The 19,678-nt window shown below is 45.0% G+C and overlaps 1 protein-coding gene and 1 long non-coding RNA gene across 2 annotated transcripts in view; one reads left to right on the plus strand and one right to left on the minus strand.

The window, feature by feature from the left end:
• LOC128426766 (disintegrin and metalloproteinase domain-containing protein 12-like) overlaps positions 1-19,678 on the minus strand; it is a 78,094-nt gene that overhangs the window by 50,985 nt on the left and 7,431 nt on the right. The window contains 2 exon segments of the mRNA XM_053413802.1: positions 13,222-13,295; positions 15,716-15,837. Coding sequence (XP_053269777.1) covers positions 13,222-13,295; positions 15,716-15,837 — 196 coding nt within the window.
• LOC128426767 (uncharacterized) lies at positions 2,840-3,893 on the plus strand. The gene is made up of 2 exons (XR_008333285.1): positions 2,840-2,973; positions 3,695-3,893. It is a non-coding gene; the product is annotated as an uncharacterized LOC128426767 (long non-coding RNA).

Genomic DNA, 19,678 nt, shown 5'->3' on the forward strand with positions numbered 1-19,678 from the left:
GCACTACAGGACAAGATGTCCGATGTCCAATTTATAAAACAATCTATTCCCAAGCCCTCGCAGAGTTCACGAACCTCCGGCAGACAACATTAGATCTCTGCTGCCAAGCTGACAAAAGACTCTGCTATGTCACGCTTCCTTAAATCAGCTGCTCAACGTGATCTCCCTTCCATTTCTAGAGTTGGTGATTGCTTTACCAATAGCGTACCAACGGCTCATCTATCATCCATGTGCCACTGATCCCTTTAAGGACTCGGGGCTTCTTCTTGATCAGCTGACGCGCCCAAGAAGTGGAACGTTATTGGCTTTCGCCCGGGAGACAGTTTGTAAGCAGCCCATCAGACATCAGCGTGTGCAGATGGAGCGCCGAGCCGGGGCTCGATCATTTTTAATGCATCGATGCCCCGCCGAGCATAAATATAAAAAGCGAGCGTGTTTGATTTGCATCCACTCAACAGAACGAGTCCGTTTGTTTACTTCCATTGGCATTTTGAACAAAATCAATTGCCAGACCAGGGTAACAAGCAGGTTTATAGAAATTCTGGAGTCATGAGTCATTCACCACCAAAACATATTTATATTTTATCTTTCCTGTTTTTTTATTTTCCGACATGAAGGCCTGGTTTCAGAAGTCTACACTGCTCCTCTGGGAAACTTCTGAATCATTTATTTACCTACTTATTCAAAGGCTCATTTCAGGTTTAGAAGAACAAGGAAACAGCTAATTATTCCACCTTCAGTCGTTTGTAATAATGTTAAGGAAAGAAGTTTGATATTTCATGTAATGTGCTCGATCGTCAGAAACAGACGGAGCCATTCTGTCCATACTCTGTATTCATTTTGTCCTTATTTGTGCACGTCTTCTTAAAGCTCAGGGATACGGAACAGACACAACAGAAATCACAGGTAGAAGTTCAGCCAACATTTAGCAAAACTACCATAAGACACGAGGGAAGACATTTCAGCGTCCACAATATGCGATTCCTCAGAGACCACTGACGTTTGCAGATGACAGAAACTCTAAACTCTGCACTGCCCTCTAGTGGATTTATTGCTTAACAACCATGCCAACGTAAAAGAACGCTAACAACACTTGGAACAGACGCGTCTCTTTTCGTATGTGAAGGCATCGTAAATGAGTCGGTAATGAAGCCATAGATTAGCCCCCTGATTAGCTTGTCTTGGCAGAAAGACCAGAAACGGGGGAGAAACAGCTAGCCTAGCTCTGGTCAGTCACAACAACAATTAAAACGTTTTATATTTAATTCGATTAATTATATTGGATACCTAATTTGTTTTAATCGTTTCGTGGTGTATTCTTCATCTTTCGTCGAATGTAGCGACTTCCTGGTGTCTCCGGGGTTTGCCTTGAAACCTCACAGTCTCCAGAATACTGTCTCCGGCTTCATATCGAACTAACATATGTGTGTTATCGATCTTCTCGTGTAACTTCTCTCGCAGAAGAGAATCAATTCACTTCCCACGATGATGAACTCTCCCTTTAACTTATTCTAACTAAAAACCTCCAGAAAAGTTGCACCGGCCGTTTCCTCAACAGCGTGTTCCTATGCATCAGACAACTGGATCTACTCCTGCCTACACAAATAAACATCAATCAGCCACTGCATTAAAACCAGATACCCGTTTTAATGTTATGTCTGTTTGGTGACGGCCTTGTTGTTTTCAAGAAGGACAAACCAAGAGCTTTTTCTAGCTCGTGTGTCAACAACTGCAGTTTCCTGCTTAACCCTGAGTGGGTTCACAACCTGACCGTGACCCCGTGTTCTCGGAAATCAAACTCTGCTGATGGTCTGAAGGAAACTGTGTCATGGGCCCGAGCCTCGAGTCCACGGGGTCCCTGCACCCCCGAAGCAGTCCACAGCCTCTTTATCAAACCCTGGCAGCTCCTATTGTTGTTGGCAGCTCGAGCCCGGTCCCCGGAGCTGGAGGGATTAGGTGAGTGTGAGTGAAGAGGAGTACGAGGGCCAACCAATGGAGACCCTGTCGTGTCCCACATCTCAGTGGGGAGGTGCTGACGGCGAGGAAATAATTGAGGCAGGTGTGTGTGTGTGTGTGGGGGGGGGGGGGGGGGGGGAGGGCAGGTAGGTAGACAGAAGAGAAGGCCGACTGCCCTCACACCTCATCTGACAAAGCAAAAACAGTCCGATCCAGTCATCACACATCCTCCCTCCGTCTCCGTCTACTCCCTGTGTGTCCGTCTCTCAGCGGCGAGGGGCCTCAGAGTCATCACCTTAATGACGAGTGGTACAGGAAACAAGAAGCATCTGCTTTCTGCGTGACACGGAGACCCGGGGACGACTCGGTGCACGCTCCACGTCCCTGACTTTCTCTTCACCACTTTTTTATCACAAGGCTAAATTTAGCGATGAAAGAGGCATCTGAACCCGAAGCCCTACACGGGTTTCCCTTTGAGTCTTGGGAAGTTTCAAATGAAACAAAAACCACGACCACAAAAAACATAAAGAAGTTTTCACCATGTTTAAAGACGTTCATCAGCAGAGAGGCTATGTTTTAGGGCAAGAAGGGGAAACTGCTGCTGCTGCTTTGTGTTGTGTTGTGCCACTGCAGCGGATACAGGTTTTTTTCTCCTACTTTCCATCCAGCATTTATCTTTTACAAGGACGCTGCTCTGCGTGAACATGTGGAAGACAAAAGAAGTGGATAGAGGGAAAAAAAAATCCTAAATCAGCAAAATGAGACGGGCTCCTCTCAGCCCAACTCTGACCGTCTGGCTGATGACCACACGTGGCTTCCTCGCTCAGTCAGTGACCTCCCACACGCAGGGAGTGCTGGTCACCGTCAGGTTACTGTGAGAACGGTCACACGCAGTCCGCTCGGACATTAATTCACACCGTAAATCCGGCGGATCTATTTGTCCATCTGTCAGGAGGGAAGATGGGAGCCGACGCTGCAAAGCCGGACCGATTATCTTTATGGTCAGCAGTCGCAGAGGTCAGAAACTTTTGGCTGCATTTGTTTATTCACTCTGGCACCGCCGAGCCTTGAGAAAATGAGATTTCACAGTGATTAATGGACAGTGTTTGCTTAAACCGGAGAAAGGGAGAGACTCGCAGCGAGAGGAAAACAGAGAAAGACATAATTCCAGGGAAAGATGAAAGCTGACAGATTCTGAGACGAACTCCAGTTCCAGAAAATCTTGTTGCGAGGTCATCATTTGTATTTTCTAATCATATTCAAATCATTGCACCGTAAATTCACAGTGAAGAATCCAATGCACAATCAAATTTTCTTTTTAATTAAAAAAACCGGGTGAACAGGAGGAAGCACATGAGAAAATGCTGTTTGCAGGATGAAAGTTTTATTATTTATAAGGAAAACTAATCATGTAAGTGTACAAGGGAATATTCATAACAATTTATAGAGATTAATGTTTCTGCCACTAACCAAAAGATGGCAACAGGGGCTCACTAACATTGCTAATGTGTTATTGCTTGAGGCATTTCATGAGTGAACAGCAACTATAATGACGGCTCACATCCAACTTTCATGGATTTATATTCTCAGTAGTGTTGTAAGTAAACTCAGGGATCGTGATTCCAAGCTAAATGTAATGCCATTAACTTTGTGTGCTGTTTAGATCCAATGTAAATACAACATGTGAAGCTGCTTTCAGACAAACACTGAACTCCATCATTTTCCTTAAATTTTACAGATTGTGGGTGAAATCGAAAATGTCCCAGTCAGCTGCTCAGGACATTTTCCAGAGTTCATTTCTGAAAAGAGCTCAAGTCTGATAAAGTGTTGGAGTAAGGAGGAGACAAACATCGAGCGCACACTCCTACTTACTTATGGAAAAGATTGTAGCACATTCACTAGAGGGATAAAGAGATGAAAATAAAAGGTCAAATTAATATATGGTTTTCTTTATTCCAGTTGTGTTCTTGCATATCACATTATGCTCTACTAAAGTTATTAAAATGAAACCCACAAGGCAGTCTGCCCTCGGAATGACCCCTGTTCCCAACACACAAAGGAACTTGTGTAAAATGAAAGTGGTTGTTGTTCAGCCTTGGGGCTGTAACTTTAAAACACAAGAAAGTCTCACACACCAGGTTCATAAAAATGCAAGACTCATCCAACCGATGGAAAACAACGGGGCGAGGGCTGTGTAGTCGTCTCTCTGTTTGCTGTCATGTCTTCCCAGACACAAAAATAGTCCTTGTGTTTCTAAAATCCCGAGCGCCGACGTGCACAGCAGCACCCGGTGACTCTCACATCGTCTCTGACAGGTCGGACGCAGCCTCCAGTTTGAAGAGGGAGGTTTGCATGCCAGCTGTGGAGGCAAGAGCCTATTCCTTAGTCACCTATCATCCGTGTGCCAGTGAGCAAGGCACCATACCCCCGGCATCAAGAGAATAATTTAACTTTGGTAATTTAACTGCATAGTTTTCATTCTAAATGACAGCAGTTCAGTAGCCGTTCTAAACCTGCGTCTGTTTGCATGTCCTGTGTTAATGCTCCAGAGCTGCTTCAGAATGATTCATCTATTTGTGATTCCTCCTCAGTTCTGCAATATAACGTCCCTATTTATTGTTTTTGTGCAGAGCATTTTATAAACAGAGTGAAGTTACAAAGCTTTGCATTCAACTCACCTGGTTTATCTGAAATAAAGATTTCATAGTCAATGTTTTTCATAAAATTAAATAGAATTTGCTTCACTACTGTGGTTTATAAATAAGTTTGATTGAATAACTGAACTGCAGTAGTTTTTTCATACAATGCATTTGGGCGATATCAGAGGTCTGTTAAGCAAGCTCTGTAATTCCGCTTGGTGTAAAGCACAGCAGCAACTAAACAATTTTACTTTGTCAACTTGCACTTGCTAGGAACACAGTGATTCTATGAATGTTGTTGCCACTATGGAGATAAGCACCTATAAATGTCTTTTTCGGACAATTTACAATAAACATGCCAAGTGTGAAGCTGGAAAGTTGACCTCTTTGGGAAATATCTCTTCCACAGACAAACAAACAGACAGATTTGCATAACTAGTAATCAGTATGGTGCTAAACCAAACCTCAATAATCATCTCTATCTCTCTACAGGACCCCTGGGCTCTTTGGATAAGGTCGACGTCCCTCAGAGAGAAACAGCTGCTTACAGTAGGTTTCATTTAGCTGTGTACTTTGTGGTAAATGGAGGAAGGATGAGAAATAAATCTACCAGCTGGAGTCCCGACGAGACCCAGTGGTCCATCTGGAAAACGGCTCAGAGTCGAGAGGGGACGAGCCATATCAGGCACAAGAAGTTTTTTTTTTTTTTAAAGAAAGCAACCGAGTCCGAAACCACGATTCATTTGTCTTCTTCAGATTTGTACGTTTAATTTCCTCTCTGCTCCCAAATATGTTTTGCTTCTCGTTCCTATACTTGGAGCCTCACTGCAGAATAATGTATGTGCAGTGTGACACGTGGAGACTGTTTTAGCATTTATCTGCTGAAAGTTTCACTGCGCTCACCTTAAACCTGAGCTGATTGGTGTACATCCGAGGTAGTTTGGAGCCAATCGGGCATAAACTTAAATAAGTGTGTGGTGGAAACTTGAAGCCTCCAGTGTTCATGTACACCGACACTGAAGAGCAGGAGACATTATACATTTGCATATTCATGGTGTTTGAATGAGGGAGAAGAAGTAGGTGATGTTTTTGTTGAAAAGAACTGCATCAGACGTTTCTAGGGAGTCTAGCTCTATGACGTCTGTCATCTGATTCCAACTTAATGCATGGACGTATTTTATTGTGATTGGCTCAGACAAACACATCCACATCCTCTACAGTGAACTGTACCAGAGCCACATCCTTGTTTTCTGGAAGAATGGCCGACCGATAGGAAAGCATGAGGCAGATTATAATTTATTAATCACAGTGTAAAAGCCCAAAATGTGTGTTCAAAATAAATATGTGACATTAAATTATGAATGTTGAAACAGCTAATTAAACAATACATGTTAAAACATCATATATTAGCTTTTACTCTGTCCATTGGGAGAACTGAATGTTACCAGAAGGGAAATAAAGAGGGAATTGCTGTTTTCATGTTTCTACATTTTAGTTAATGATCATCTTATAATGCATCATATCAATTATATAGACAAAATTGTTGATTAGAAAACAAGTGGTAGTATGTAAAACACTTACTACCACACTATAGATATGCAGTGTTTTTTTAAAGCATCAACTTAACAATTGATATGCGTTTAACCCTTCATGTACAATAAGGGAACTCTACTGAGCAGGATGGAAGGATTTCAGACTTTAACACAGACTCACCCGAAGAAGAACTTCAAACCTTTAACTACTGCGCATTTGCATCTGACTCTTCTCCGTCCTGAGGGAAGGGACGAGCCATTCTTCCAGCTCTCCAGTGTTACTGGATGCCTCCTCATTAATTAGGAACATGGAGGGGCGAGTCCACCTTATTAATTACTGCTCTAAGCTGGAAAATAATTGGAGCTTCTGAGAAGGTAATTCAAAAGAGGAAAGCTCCTTCCCCCAAAAAAAGGAAAAGAAAAATCCCCTTTTGAAGGAAGCGGTTAAAAGACGCTGGACAGAGACGAGCCCAATTCCAAGGCTCGTCTTTGAAACTAATGAATGACAGTATATCGTGGCCTTGCAGCCAGGAGGGTAACAAGGAAGGTACAAAGGCTACAGTAAACCTCAGTGCATCCTTTGCTGGGAAATAATGTCCCGTGGTCCTGAATGAATTTTCAGATCATAGAGTGCGTTGTGTGTGTGTGTGTGTGTGTGTGTGTGTGTGTGTGTGTGTGTGTGTGTGTGTGTGTGTGTAGACTGCACTGTTTTGAAGCCAAATTATCCCAGATGAGAAAGCTGCCATCTAACCGTGATGACGTCATTTGTGTGCATTGATCATCAGGGGGAGGAGCCATGCTATCACAGTCCCACGATGCATGTTTTCGACTGGCCACTGTCAATCATGAGGTTTTTACATTTTTCAACCATCAAATAACTAATTAAAACCAAACTTACTGGAAAAATAAACACTTGATCAGTGTGATAAGTACCTATATAGCAGAAACATTATTTAACGTTTACTTTAATTTGTTAACATGGAGGTGGGTATATAACCTATACTGCAGCCAACCACCAGGGCTGATTGAGACGCCTTGGCACTTGAAGAGCCGTCATCTCATCCATCTTTGGATGGTGTGTTATAAAGCACTGTGACACTGTTCTTACACCTTTTATAACACTGAAATTGCCTAATCCTGCTTTATCATATTAAGTTCAGAGATTCAAATATTTAATACATAAAATAATCTGTCTGAAAACTCCATTAACCAGTTCAGTTAAGACTAGCCGACAGATATCGCCTGACAGTGATTCTACTGGTAAACATCCCATTAATCAACACCAGAACTCAACTGAGCGTCAAGAAAAGATCTGAAGCTGTAGAAGGAGAAAGTTTAGTTGGAAGCTGTTATTACTACAGACATTCAAATCTGTGATAAACACATTTAATCTGTTCACCTTGAGTAAGCCCTGAAGCCCAAATGAGAAAAAGTCTTTCCACCATGTTTTATTTCTGACTTAATGACTTGGGGAGGGATTTGATACACTCCTTGTCTCACTCCTCGCTTAATGACAAGAGGAAGGATTTGATACACATGGGTGTCCCTGGGTTTGACGTCCCTTAAATAATCTGTGTGTGGCTCCGCAGCATTGGACAATAACTCTGCTTAGGAGATCAGAGGGATACCCTGTTTTTCCGCGAAGAGGTTGGTTATTTATGCTGCGTCTTTAGACTTCTGTTTGTTCAGTTCCCCAGGAGAGGCTGTTTCCTGTCCGTGCTTTCAGTGAGACACGAGCACGTCTTCATCGAGAGACGCATCAGGTCACAGGCCAGACGCTGAGATATGGTGTTGAATAACAATCCTGAAAAGCAAATCCTGAAACTGGGTCACAAATTGGGTCTGGAACATGTCCAGGCTGCATTTTATTGTTCTTCCAAACACCGGAGAGATAAAATAAGTTTTCAGCTTGGTCTCTCACTCAGGAAACAGATCCTCTTCCTGCCCTCTGTCCAGGGAAAAGGCCAGGTTAAAGAGTGCGTATGCATATATGTGTGTTTGTGTTGTAGCACAAAAGATTCCAAAAGTTCCAACCCCTCTAGCCCCTGTATTCTTAAGGCTAAACATTATCATGAGCAGGGAGACAACCCGAGTGCACGCAACCAAGAAAATCCTCGACCCAACTGACGAGCCCCAGGCCGCCTTTCACCGACCCTGCAGTCCATTAGAAAAGGAAACAAGGATGGAGAGCAGGCTGCCTGCTCGGCTTGGGATTCATCTTGATGCCCGGAGGCCCTTCATTCAGAGCCACAAAGCAGCATGAGCTGTAAGAACAGCTTGGTCAGGAGCGGTTCCATACCCAGTGGTCAAGGCTCAAGCACCGTCGAGATGAAGTCAAGCTTCAGTGCTTTTCTCCCCCAACGGAGGCATGAAACTAAAGGAATGGATGCCTTAGCTTGTGTAAGAAAAATGAATGACTACACACATGAAAAGGTAAATGGATGTGTGTATATATATATAGCCAGTGTTGCACAGGAGGGAAATCCTGGTGGTTTGTACATGAGTGTGATGCGTGACTGTTCTGGAACTCGGGTTCGTCCCTTATTGAACCAACCAAGGCGCCAAAGTTTAAGGTTCAATATTCACATTTTGGATTTCAGATAAAATGACTGATGGAATTTGAGAACAGTACTGTTATTGTTTAAAGTCTAAGGGCATATTTTCGTCTTTCACATCTCCCTGTGTTTTTGCTTTGTCTACACTGAGGCTCATATTTGACTTATTATAAAATGTATATATAAATACCTAGTATTCACCATTGTGTTGAGAGATAATTTGATCCTAAAACTGGTAAATTATAAACGTTTTAGAAGATTCCAGCTATCTCTAATGAAAATACATCTTTTGTCATGTGGCTGAATAGTTTTGATGCTTGAAAAGGGTTCAGTCATGTTCACAAAAGCATATATAACATTAGCACTGTAGGGAACTGGATCTCTGAATGGGATGGGGGAGTCACGTTCCTGGATGAAAGCCTGACGTTACCAGAGGATGGGTTGCAGGATCTTTTCAGAGCCACACAAGATTCAGTCAGGTAGTTTTTCATGGTATCTTCAGAGAAGATACAGCATCTGTGACTTTGATCAGATCTGTTATCCTCTCCAGCATCCTCTGACTCAGAATTCAGTGTAAGATTTATATGTTTGGCTTTGAAGGAATGAAGTCGGACTGCTCGTTGAGGAAGTGTTGTAATATCAACATGAACTTGAAGCTGTTTTCACTGTTGGTTCCTCCGACTCTAACCACAGAGGAATACAGGAGTTAAAGGCCTGCTCTTTGAGAATTTTTTGTTGGATCCCTTGAAATCCTCTTTACATCCCCATAGCAATGAATAAATGAAAAGCTCTGAAAACAGTGGAAACCCAAGAGTTGTAAAGAGCTCATCCTATCATTCTATTGGTTCCAGGTGAAAAGACTGATTGGACGACCTGCCTGTCAACGTATCTGTCTTCCTTGTCAGAGTCTTCTTCAACTCTAGACAGTATTACATCATCTTTGGTAGAATCCGAACTTCCATAGCCTCAGTCAGGCTGTAGTCAGATGTTTTCATGGTGTTGATTTGGAGGGAGGTCGGAAGTTGTATATTCTTGCTGGTTTCTTCAGTACCACTGACCCTCCCTTTACAGAAGACATATTGTGCTGTTCAGTTATTCCCTTTCCTCTAATCTGTTGTGTAGGATTTTTTTCATTCTGTCCTAAAACACCTTGTCAGTAGCACATTGAATAATGTATGCCTAGCAGCTAGTCTGGCACCCCGCCTAACACAGCCAGGTAAAGCGAGAGCAGATGCTGACATTTCCTTCACGCTGGAAGTTGTTGACCAATCAGAGCAGACTGGGCTTTATCGGGAGGGAGGCCTTAATGAGGCAGGAGCTAAAACCAAGTGTTTCAGACAGAGGCTGAAAAGAGGAGCTGCAGCAATGGACAGTTTGAGGAAAGTTCCTATTGAACATGATAGCATGTAAACCATTTTAAGTTTTAACCCAAAATAAATTTATGGAATATGAAGCATGACTTTTACACGTCTTCTTTCATGATTAAAAATACATCAACTTAAAAAATACTAGCAACTCTTCGTTGTTATCTAAAGCACTTGGATAACTAAGGAGCTGCTTTCCTATCAAGTCTTATTTAGTCATTTTATTTCCACTACCCTAGCCTACTCTCTCTCTTTCTCTCTCGCTCGTTCTCTGAGTCCCTGGTTGCGTGCAGGTTTTCTGAGCTCGAAACCGCTTGTCCGCACCTCAGTTCGTGTCCATCTCCTCACACTCATGGTCCCGCCCCTCGCACTCACTCAAACTGCAGCACAGGACATATGTGCAGCGACAGTATATTTGAGTGCAGATAGTTATTATATTGGAGTGCAGACAAACAGCTTTGAGCAGCCGAGCGGACAAATATACGAGCTGTGACTATTTGACAGAGGGGGCAGGGTCTCTTCAGTGAAAGCATTGCTAAAACGTGAAATGAAGAAATGATGCTGTCAAAAGGACAGACGGTGATATTGAATCAAGATAGGAATCTCAAGAAAGAGCAGAACAGTGGCAGCTTTTTCCACAAGGAGAGGACCTTGGTTTTTCAGGCAGCCACCTTTTGAACCACAGTCTGGAGTAAGAGTTGACGTGGTCGTCGGGTTGCTCAAGGCAGCGGCTGCCCTTTCCCTCCCAACAACAGGCTGCTTTCACAGGGTGTCCGGGGATGTCGTAGGAGTATCTGAGCCCTGATGTCTCCTACAGTCCTTAATGTCAAGGAGCAGACACACCAAGGAATCGGCTTGCAAACACTTTGTGTAGCAGGAGGAGTAGCTTTCATCAGGTTGCAGGCTTTTATCGAAATGTACTGAGTGCTGCTGACCCTACGCAGAGCAATTCACTAGAAGAAGACATCAATTCTTAACAGCCGCCATCTTTCTCAGATATTGATCGCAAATGTGTCTCTGTCAAAGTCATGGAAATTGACAATATTTACAAAAACTTTGACAAATTAAGATGGAGGAACAGCGTTGACCCTGCATGTAGCCAGGTCGCGTTTGGTCTGTAAAATATCAAAGTCTGCCGGCCTGCCTGCGGACAGATTTTGTCCAGCCCCACTTGACATCTGAGTCCTCATGTAAAAGAGCAGTTATGACTACCGAGCTCTCCTGGGCCGGAACGTCAACATGTTGATTGGCGTTGCGGCTGCTGCGATCACATCATGAGACGAGATCTAGTTTCAATCTGTTTGCTATAAAATGTTCATGTACTCCAGCCTCTCTTGGCAACCTCTGCTCCCCCCCCCATTACACAGCGGGAGTGATGTGAGTTCAGACACGATGAGAGCATGTCCTCCTATAGCCTAGAAATTGCAGAGTTCAGCTGTGCAGCACGCCTCAACCGCACTTGGCTGCCAGCCATATTTATTGACAGAGACCTGAGAAAAAATGAATGAATCCGCGGGTTTCACTCAGCATCATTTCATTGTGGGGCCACGTTTTTCTTTTTTTCTCCTCTTCCACAGATGCCGGCTGTGTTTGAACAACTGGATTCCATCAGCAGCGCGCAGACGGTCTGCCAGCGGCCTCAGACATGAGCCTTCACGTCATGTCAGCACAGCAGGTTCTGTTCTGGCTTTGTTGCTCTGATCCGCGGAGCGAAACCCAATCGACGAGACAAATCCTCCCTCCCACTCGTCGGGATTCGTCCCATCGAGCTCCGATTGAGATTTAATGAGATAGTATTTCCATGTATCACATGTTGGTGTCAGAATCAACAGACGATGGGGGAAAAAAAGTCATAACACCTTGTTTTCCAGACTTGCTGAAAGCATTGAGAGTAAATTCTGACAGATGGGTGTTTGGAGTGCTCACAGGTTTGTTTGAGTAAAGTCTCTCCGTCATGCTCAGCCTCATTAGAGGGCTCTAGATCACACCCCTCCATCGTCACTGTTTGTTCCTCTTGGCTCCGGGGGCCCGGGCTCGGCTTCACGTTTAATGCCGCTGGACAACGATGACAGCCACGCCGAGTGAGGATCGTGTGGGTGAGGCACGGGAACGTGAGGTGTTTTTTTCCCCCCGGTTGAGTTGAGCTAATGTTGAAATGAAATGTTCTTCCTGTAAGAGGAACGCTAATTCTCTGCTATACATGGGTGAAAATGTGACAATCTGCAAGTCAGCTTTGCAAAACTCCCCACTTGTGCCGAGCAGGAATGTTCTTCGACAGAAAGACCGAGTGTGATTTCCCATCAAAATATTTTCAAAGCAGGTAAAGCCATAAAACTGCGGTCGCTGGTGTTGAAAGCTTTGTCCCACAGTCTGCCGGTGGAATTTACATATATTAAGTATGGAAAAACAAGTGGGATTCATGTCTGACTCCGGCACAAAAGCCCATCCACGCTCTTCCTCTCCCCCCTTTGCTTCCCTCTCCCTCTTTCCCTCCATCACACAGACAGCTTTGCTTGTTCCTGGCTGCTCATGTGTGGCAGCAGCACTGGATAGAAAACATATTGCTCCATCAATCACGACCCATTCTTCTCAGCAGCACACTCGAGTCGGTGGCTGTCTGAGGCCGGGGCCACGTTCACCCAGCCCTTGCTTAGACAAAATGCGAAAATGTGACAAATATTCCTCTGAACAGATCCAGAGCTAGGTCTCTGTCAAAGTGTACCTATTTCGATAACCCGATTTCTTTCAAATGACGCCCCACCCCCCCCCCCACCCCCACCCTCCCTGCCACTCCAAGACTGGCACTGTTTTGATGGTATCTTACTACAGAGAGCGGAGTGTGTGCCGCGTTCAAACGCAGCCTCCTTCTCCCCTGTGTCATACCGATAGATCAAATGAAAAGATAGAGGGAGGAGAAGGAGGAAGACGTCACTTTTCATCAATGTCTGGCTGATGTATTCAGGAATTTCTGTCTTTCAAGTCTTTGTTCCAGCACACACAGAGACCACGGCACACAGAGCTCTGCCATACCCGCGTTGCCGCCGTGCTAAGAATACGACTTTCACTTTCCCCGGTTAGATGTAACACACAGCCTGGCACCACGGCACCCGGGCAGCGGGTACAACGCTGCCGGTTCTACTCCAGAAAGGCCGAGAATGAATGGAGCGACACTTACTCGTTTTTCTCCAGAGCCAGGAGCAGCTGCTCACCTTCCGCCTCAATCAGGAGCTCCAGTGATGCAGGGTGACTCTGAAGAGAGAACAGACAGGAGATGAGATGAGATAAGGAGAGTGGCCTCTGGACTCAGGCGGGTTGATCGAGAAAGGTGCTATCGAACTGTTGAGTCCAAATTTCAGTAAATTAATTCATTTGTGGCATTAAAATGAAAAATGGCGAACGGCTCTTTAAAATAAAAAAAATCTTTATTCAAATCCTGATGAGGCTTTTTACTGAGCCACCCAGCAGTGAGAGAAAACAGTTTCAATTGATGAGAGCAGTTGGAAATCCCTGTGAAGCTACTTTGCGTCTTAGAACAAGAGCGGAGAGGATTATCTTATGTTTCTATTCCATTTGACATTAATCCCGCTGAAAGCCACGCGTCCTCGCACCCCTGCGTTACAGCACTGAGAGGGGCCGCGTGTCTCTGCTGCAGTCGGATGAAGTGGAGCCGAGTCGTACATCACTCCCACACACAAACACACACACGCACACACACAAACATGTCAACACATAACCTCTCTCCCACTGCATGTTGCACTCTCACTCAGGTTCATAAATGTGAAATAGAAAAATTCCTCCTGTCTCACATTCTACATATAGCTGGGCTGCCACACACACACACACACACACACACACACACACACACACGCACACACACACACACACACACACAGACCCACACACCCAACCACACACACACAGTTCAATCTGGGTCAACCGTGGCAAAGAGCTGCTCTTGCTTAAGTCATCCGTCTCTCCATGAGGAGAAGAATGTCTAGTGGATCATAAGGGGATATGGAAGCAGAACACTATCATTGCACAAACCAAGTGGGACTAAAACCTCCTGCTATCTCCTGCTCACACATGCTCTCCACGTGCACGCTCTCACCTCTCCCACGCCGCCTGACGTTTGGGACAATTGCTCGGAAAATACACACAAAGCACACTGCGTGGTCGGGGCTGTTGTTAAAGCAGCAACATATTCAAACGATCATTTAATTTCACCTCCATTGAAGTTATTCCGGTTGTTTTTTTCTCTCGAGGTAATGAGATCCAAAACAAACCTTGTGGCACCGTGACGGTTCGGTTAAGCCAGAACAAATTCAACCACAAATGGATTGCAACGTGAAAACTGGAGCTGTGTTTTTAAGTCTCTTTGGCAGCCACAGATTCTGGTTTTTTTTTAAGTCTGGGATTATAACACCCAAACAGAGCCAAGGATCCCAAACATTTCGTTAATGTTCCAGTGTGCACGTGGTGTTTCCTTCCTCTCTGAGATAGTGTACAGCTGTCTGTGCATGAAATGTGCTGATGTGAACACAAACAGGCACCGGGCTGCTATCTCCGCGTGCCTGTACGTTTCCCCTGCACACTTTAACCCAGCAGACACGTAGTGCTGACACATGAGCAGGATCCATTATTTAAATACTGAGATGCACGGTGAAGTTTAAAGATGAAGATGAAGACTGCCGACAGCTGATTAGATACACAGAGGATCGGTCGAAAATCGAGATGCAAAGTAAAACAAGTCTAATCTTGCATTTAATTTGGTTTTGGAGATTTTATCCACTTCAAAATGTTTATGCAACAGGTTTAACAGTAAACCCAGATTTTCACAGATTTGAGTATTACCCCTGGCTGCTACAAGCTGATTCTTTTTTTCTATTGTCAGAGCTGTTGCCAAAGTGGGGCCAGAATATTTTTTATTTTGCCCAAAGGCTGCTGTTGGACAAATGGCCATAGGGTCCTTGAATCAAAATAATCATTCCTTTTTGGAACATAAATGTGTTCAATAAACTCCGTGGGGATTTGCCCGTTCGATAATGAAACACAAGCTCTTTTCAGGCCTGGCAGAGAACTCGTGAAAAAGTTTGAATTTGTTTGGGAGTTTTGTCTTTCAAATACGCTGAACATGTTCACAATCACAGAGAAATGTCTGGAACCTTCAGGAGAGGGGCGGCGCCTGAGTGGAACATACAGGAAGCAGGACTCGTATGAGTTCCGTGGTGGTAGTCACATATCTCTACTTACAGCCAATCAACACTGGCGTCTGCCCCTTAAAGCCAAAAGGATCTCGCCGGCATCTACATCCACATCTTCTACATGTACGCCACCTCTTTTTCATCCTGAGATATTTGCATTCTTCCTGTTTCGTGTCCATTGTTTGTTAGAAACAACACTGAGTTTTCTGGACACTTTTCTTCTGTTCTTTCACATTTTCCACTGGCTGACATACAGTCTCTCTGGAAGTATTCTGGAAAATGCCCAGGCTTAAGTGCATGTTTTCAAGAGATTACAATTTTAACATAAGGGCCCTGCTACAACAAAATAAATGTTTAAACCTGAAAGCGCTAACCCAAAAGTGAAGAGGTCGACTGCTGGGGACCATGAATATATAAAAGTAAAACAAGGAGCAGAGAAAAGGTGCAGCTTGAATGAGTGTTGTTCACCTGAGGTTTGAGCGAGCTGATTGGTTTCCAGTCTTGTCCAACCAGCTGAAGAGGTACTGTCGTCCCATAGTGTTTCTGCTTTGCTGTTGGCGTGTGTCGATCAGCTGTGCTTGATAAATTCCCTGTGAAACAACAACAAAAGGACGAATACCACATGAGAATCAGAGAAATTTTCTCTAAACTCTCCCAGCATCTTGTAAAACCAAGTCGGCCATCTTTGTGGACGCGAACAAAGGGAACATTTTCCAAACCGACTTCTCCCCGACAATAATGAATTCCTCCCTCGCCATTAAAGGCCTGAGCCTGGTGTTCATTAGAAACCCAACCTGACAGTGCGGCTGCCTTGAAATATAAAGCTTGTAATATAAAGTGTCACTTACACAAAATCCAAGTGTGCATTTGATGGATTTTCTGTCACAGCGCACAAATAATACTCTCTGAATGTTTTTGTTCGATTAAAAAACAAAAAAACTGACGATTATTCACGCTGACAATACGCCATCTGTGATACGCCCTCACCGTTCCCCGAGCACATGTTCACCACCTTCTCGTACAGGCAGAACTCTCTCTCTCTCTCACTCACTCTCTCCTCCGCCGTAAAGGCACGATTACTACATCGCCAATTAGCATTCGGAGACATCAAGCGACCGGGACCATTGGCCTGTGGCAAAAACTGTAGCCGCCCCCTCTGCCACTCGGGCGGCATAAATCTCAAACGTTCGTCAGGAACAGGGAGTTTTGAGCAAAGAGGAGCTCGGCTGCTGCTGCTGCTGTTGCTGCGATAACTCTGAAACACGAGGCTAGTGTCCAGGATGCAGTGCAGGGATTAGACATAGCTGTGGGGCATTGTTCCCAGCGAGCTTTTATCTCCCCTCTCTGTGTTCTGACAGGGAGTAAACTGAGCCCTCTGGATGGCAGCAGTTCTTGAAGCTCTGGTGTGTTGCCAGTCATTTAAGAACATATCCGTCCCTAAAACCAACACCCAAGTCCCTGAGCCCCCCCCCCCGAGTTAGGAGATGAACTGGTGGGGGGGAAGAAAAACAAAACAGGCACCATCCTACAGTTAAACCAACCACTTATAAATGAGACGGAGGCGAAAATCTCTGGTAAAAAGTATATCATGAGCGCACAGAGAGGCAGAATGCAATAGTGAGCCACAGGAGAACGCTGCTGACAGGGTTTCAGCAGTAATCAGTTCTCCGCAGTGGGGAAGCCATTCCAGAGCTTGAGTCTCTTACCGAAGCAGCGGGGGGGTTTGTTGGCACCATTTGTCTCAGTGCAAACATCCTCAATCAAATGTTTTACAGTTTTTTTTCTACTGTTGTTGTTTTCTCCCACTGATTCTCCATCGAGCATTTCCAAACAGCAGGGAGACAGATTGAGTTTAAGTGGTGATGTCATTGACTTGTGAGAAGGGATGCGTGTGGTTTTCAACATAATTTATGGTGTGTTTTTTTAAATTGGAAACTTTGCTCCTTCTTCAATTCCCCATTTCAAACACACACAAACACACTCAAGGGGGGGAGGGTGGACGCACTCTTCACTGATTATTATATTCAAGGCTCTTCCTTCGGGGGTTCACATCCCTTCAGTCTCTCACATGACTCACGCCGCCAAATTGCTGAGTCTGCTTATTATCCTGCCTTAATAACCCGGGTCAGGCGCAGCACTCCCCAGCTGAGCTTTGTTCTGGTTTCTCCTCTGAGGAAACCACCACTCTGGAGTTCGTCACGCAGCCGCTCCAGCTGATAGCAGAGAGCCAGAGGTGACCGGCTCAGCGGTCCTCGTCCAGCCGCGGCCTCCGGTGATGAGAAGCAGACTCGGGCAAGGATGGGACGGCCTCCGCACACACAACAGCGGGAGAAGCGCCCTGTCCTCATTAGTCTTCAGAAAAAGAAAAAAAATCACACCCACCGTCTGGGGGAGGTGGGCATGCTGAGTAAGGGGGACGCATTGGAAAGATGGATAAACACAACACGTGGGGGGGTAGGCTTTGACAGCGTAAGGTCAAGTCCACATTGAGGTTAGACGATTTATAAAAAGGCACGCAAAGTTGGAACGCCTCTTTTCTGCGGCATTCTGCTCCGCATCAACTTTGAAGATGAGGTTCACAGCCGCACCGCATTTGGTTCCCTGACTTCAAAGACAGCAAGTGAATAACCATTTTGTTAATGTAATGTGCTATGCGCTTTAATTCCCACTTATAAATGGCATTATATTAGTGGAAACAGTCTGCAGGCCCATTTCTTTTCCACAAGCTTGGGAGAGACCTTCAGTGAAGTCCGTGCGTGGCGAGGCAGTGTGTGGGTCTGTGTTTGTGTGTGTGTGGCTTTTGTCAGCTAGACTGTTATAAGGGCTACCAGGGGCACTAAGGGAGTGGTAAAAGTGGGGACCAGAACGTAAAGGCTTATTTATATGTTCAATAAAGCAGATTGTAAACATAGGGGTTAATAAAGCAGAGTTCTGGCCACGATCCGGTCCCTTTAGGTTCCAGGGTACATAAGGAGAGCTTGTGCCATTTATATTGCCTCTGTAAAGCCAATGCTTGTTGGGAGGATTGTATGTCTGAGTACGTGTGAACGTAACTGAGTGTGTGTTTGTTTGACGGTGGGCGACTGAAATGTGATACAGACCAATGACGGAATAAAGCAATGTTGTTACGAAACAAAAAGCAATTATGTGCTCCGTGTCTTCAGTCATGGTGCTGTTGTTATAGACACTGTAACATTGTATATGATTGGTTTGGTGCAGCATGTACACGCTAGGCATGTATTGAGTGGATTTGTTATGGGAATTTTTAGACGTCTAAGTCAGTGGTTCCTAACGTGGGGGTTGGGACCTCCAAAGAAGGTGCAAGATAAATCTGCAAGGTTGCAAGTAGAAGGAAGTTGACTATCGGCACAATGGTGCTGTGGTTAGAACTGGAAACTCAGATCAGGAAGGTTTGCATGTTCTCCAGGTACACAGGCTTCCTCCCACAATCTGTAAGTGTGAACACGAGTGTGAGAGACGGGGCACACCCTGGTCTCTGGTGACCAGGGTGTGCCCGGTCTCTCGCCTCATGTCAGCTGGGGTCGGTTACCGCTCCCATGGCTGACCCACAAAGGATAAGTGGAATAGATAATGGATGGATGGAAATACAGGTAAAGGTTGGAACCTGTGGACTAGGTCGGTGGTTAGCTTTTTAGGTTAAGTCAAAAAACAAGATTCGACAATCTCTTGCAAGTGGGATTTTGTATCACACATTCATGGGAAGCACTGATTTGGTGACATGTGGGTCAGTAAGGTCGACTAGAACAGATGCCCCTTCAATGTCTATGCCAAAGTCTTTGCCAGGTTTGAACTCAACACCTACCCATGCTCTCTGACGAGAAACCAAGAATCAGTGCTCTCTGGGGCAGTGAGTGTGCAGTTCCTGATGATATTTCACAGTGATTCATTTCCTGGTTTTATCAAAGCTCCCAAATTGATGCATTTTCCCCGGGCTGTGATCTGTCGGTCCCGGGGAACAGATGAACTTCCTCAGGTCTGCGCTGATCTCAACCCTTCCTCTCTTACCGCCCTTGCACAACTCCGGTCCTTCTCTTCCCCTCATCGCTCTGTTCCTCCCAAACAAATCAACAACTGTTCAGCTTTATTAAGCCCCAGAGCCGGCTTTCTCCCACACCGACCGCAACTCACTCCTCGACAGACATCCATGAAATAATGTATTCCTAACAGTCTTTTGCTTCTCCAACTCAAATGCCACGCTGTTCTTTTCATGTGCAGGTTTGATGAGGCCGTGCCCCTGACTCCGCATGTGTGCGGGTCCTCGCTGGGATGCGAGACACGCTACACATGTGTGCACGGGTCAATAAAGAGCAATCGTAATCACAGTCAGCCACTGTGCGATGGCTGGCACAATAAAAACACACAAGGACACACTCCAAAGTCACTTTCACAGTAATTCTCTCCAATCTTGAA

The sequence above is a fragment of the Pleuronectes platessa genome, chromosome 21 (genome assembly GCF_947347685.1).
Source record: "Pleuronectes platessa chromosome 21, fPlePla1.1, whole genome shotgun sequence".
In the NCBI taxonomy this organism is placed as follows: domain Eukaryota; kingdom Metazoa; phylum Chordata; class Actinopteri; order Pleuronectiformes; family Pleuronectidae; genus Pleuronectes; species Pleuronectes platessa.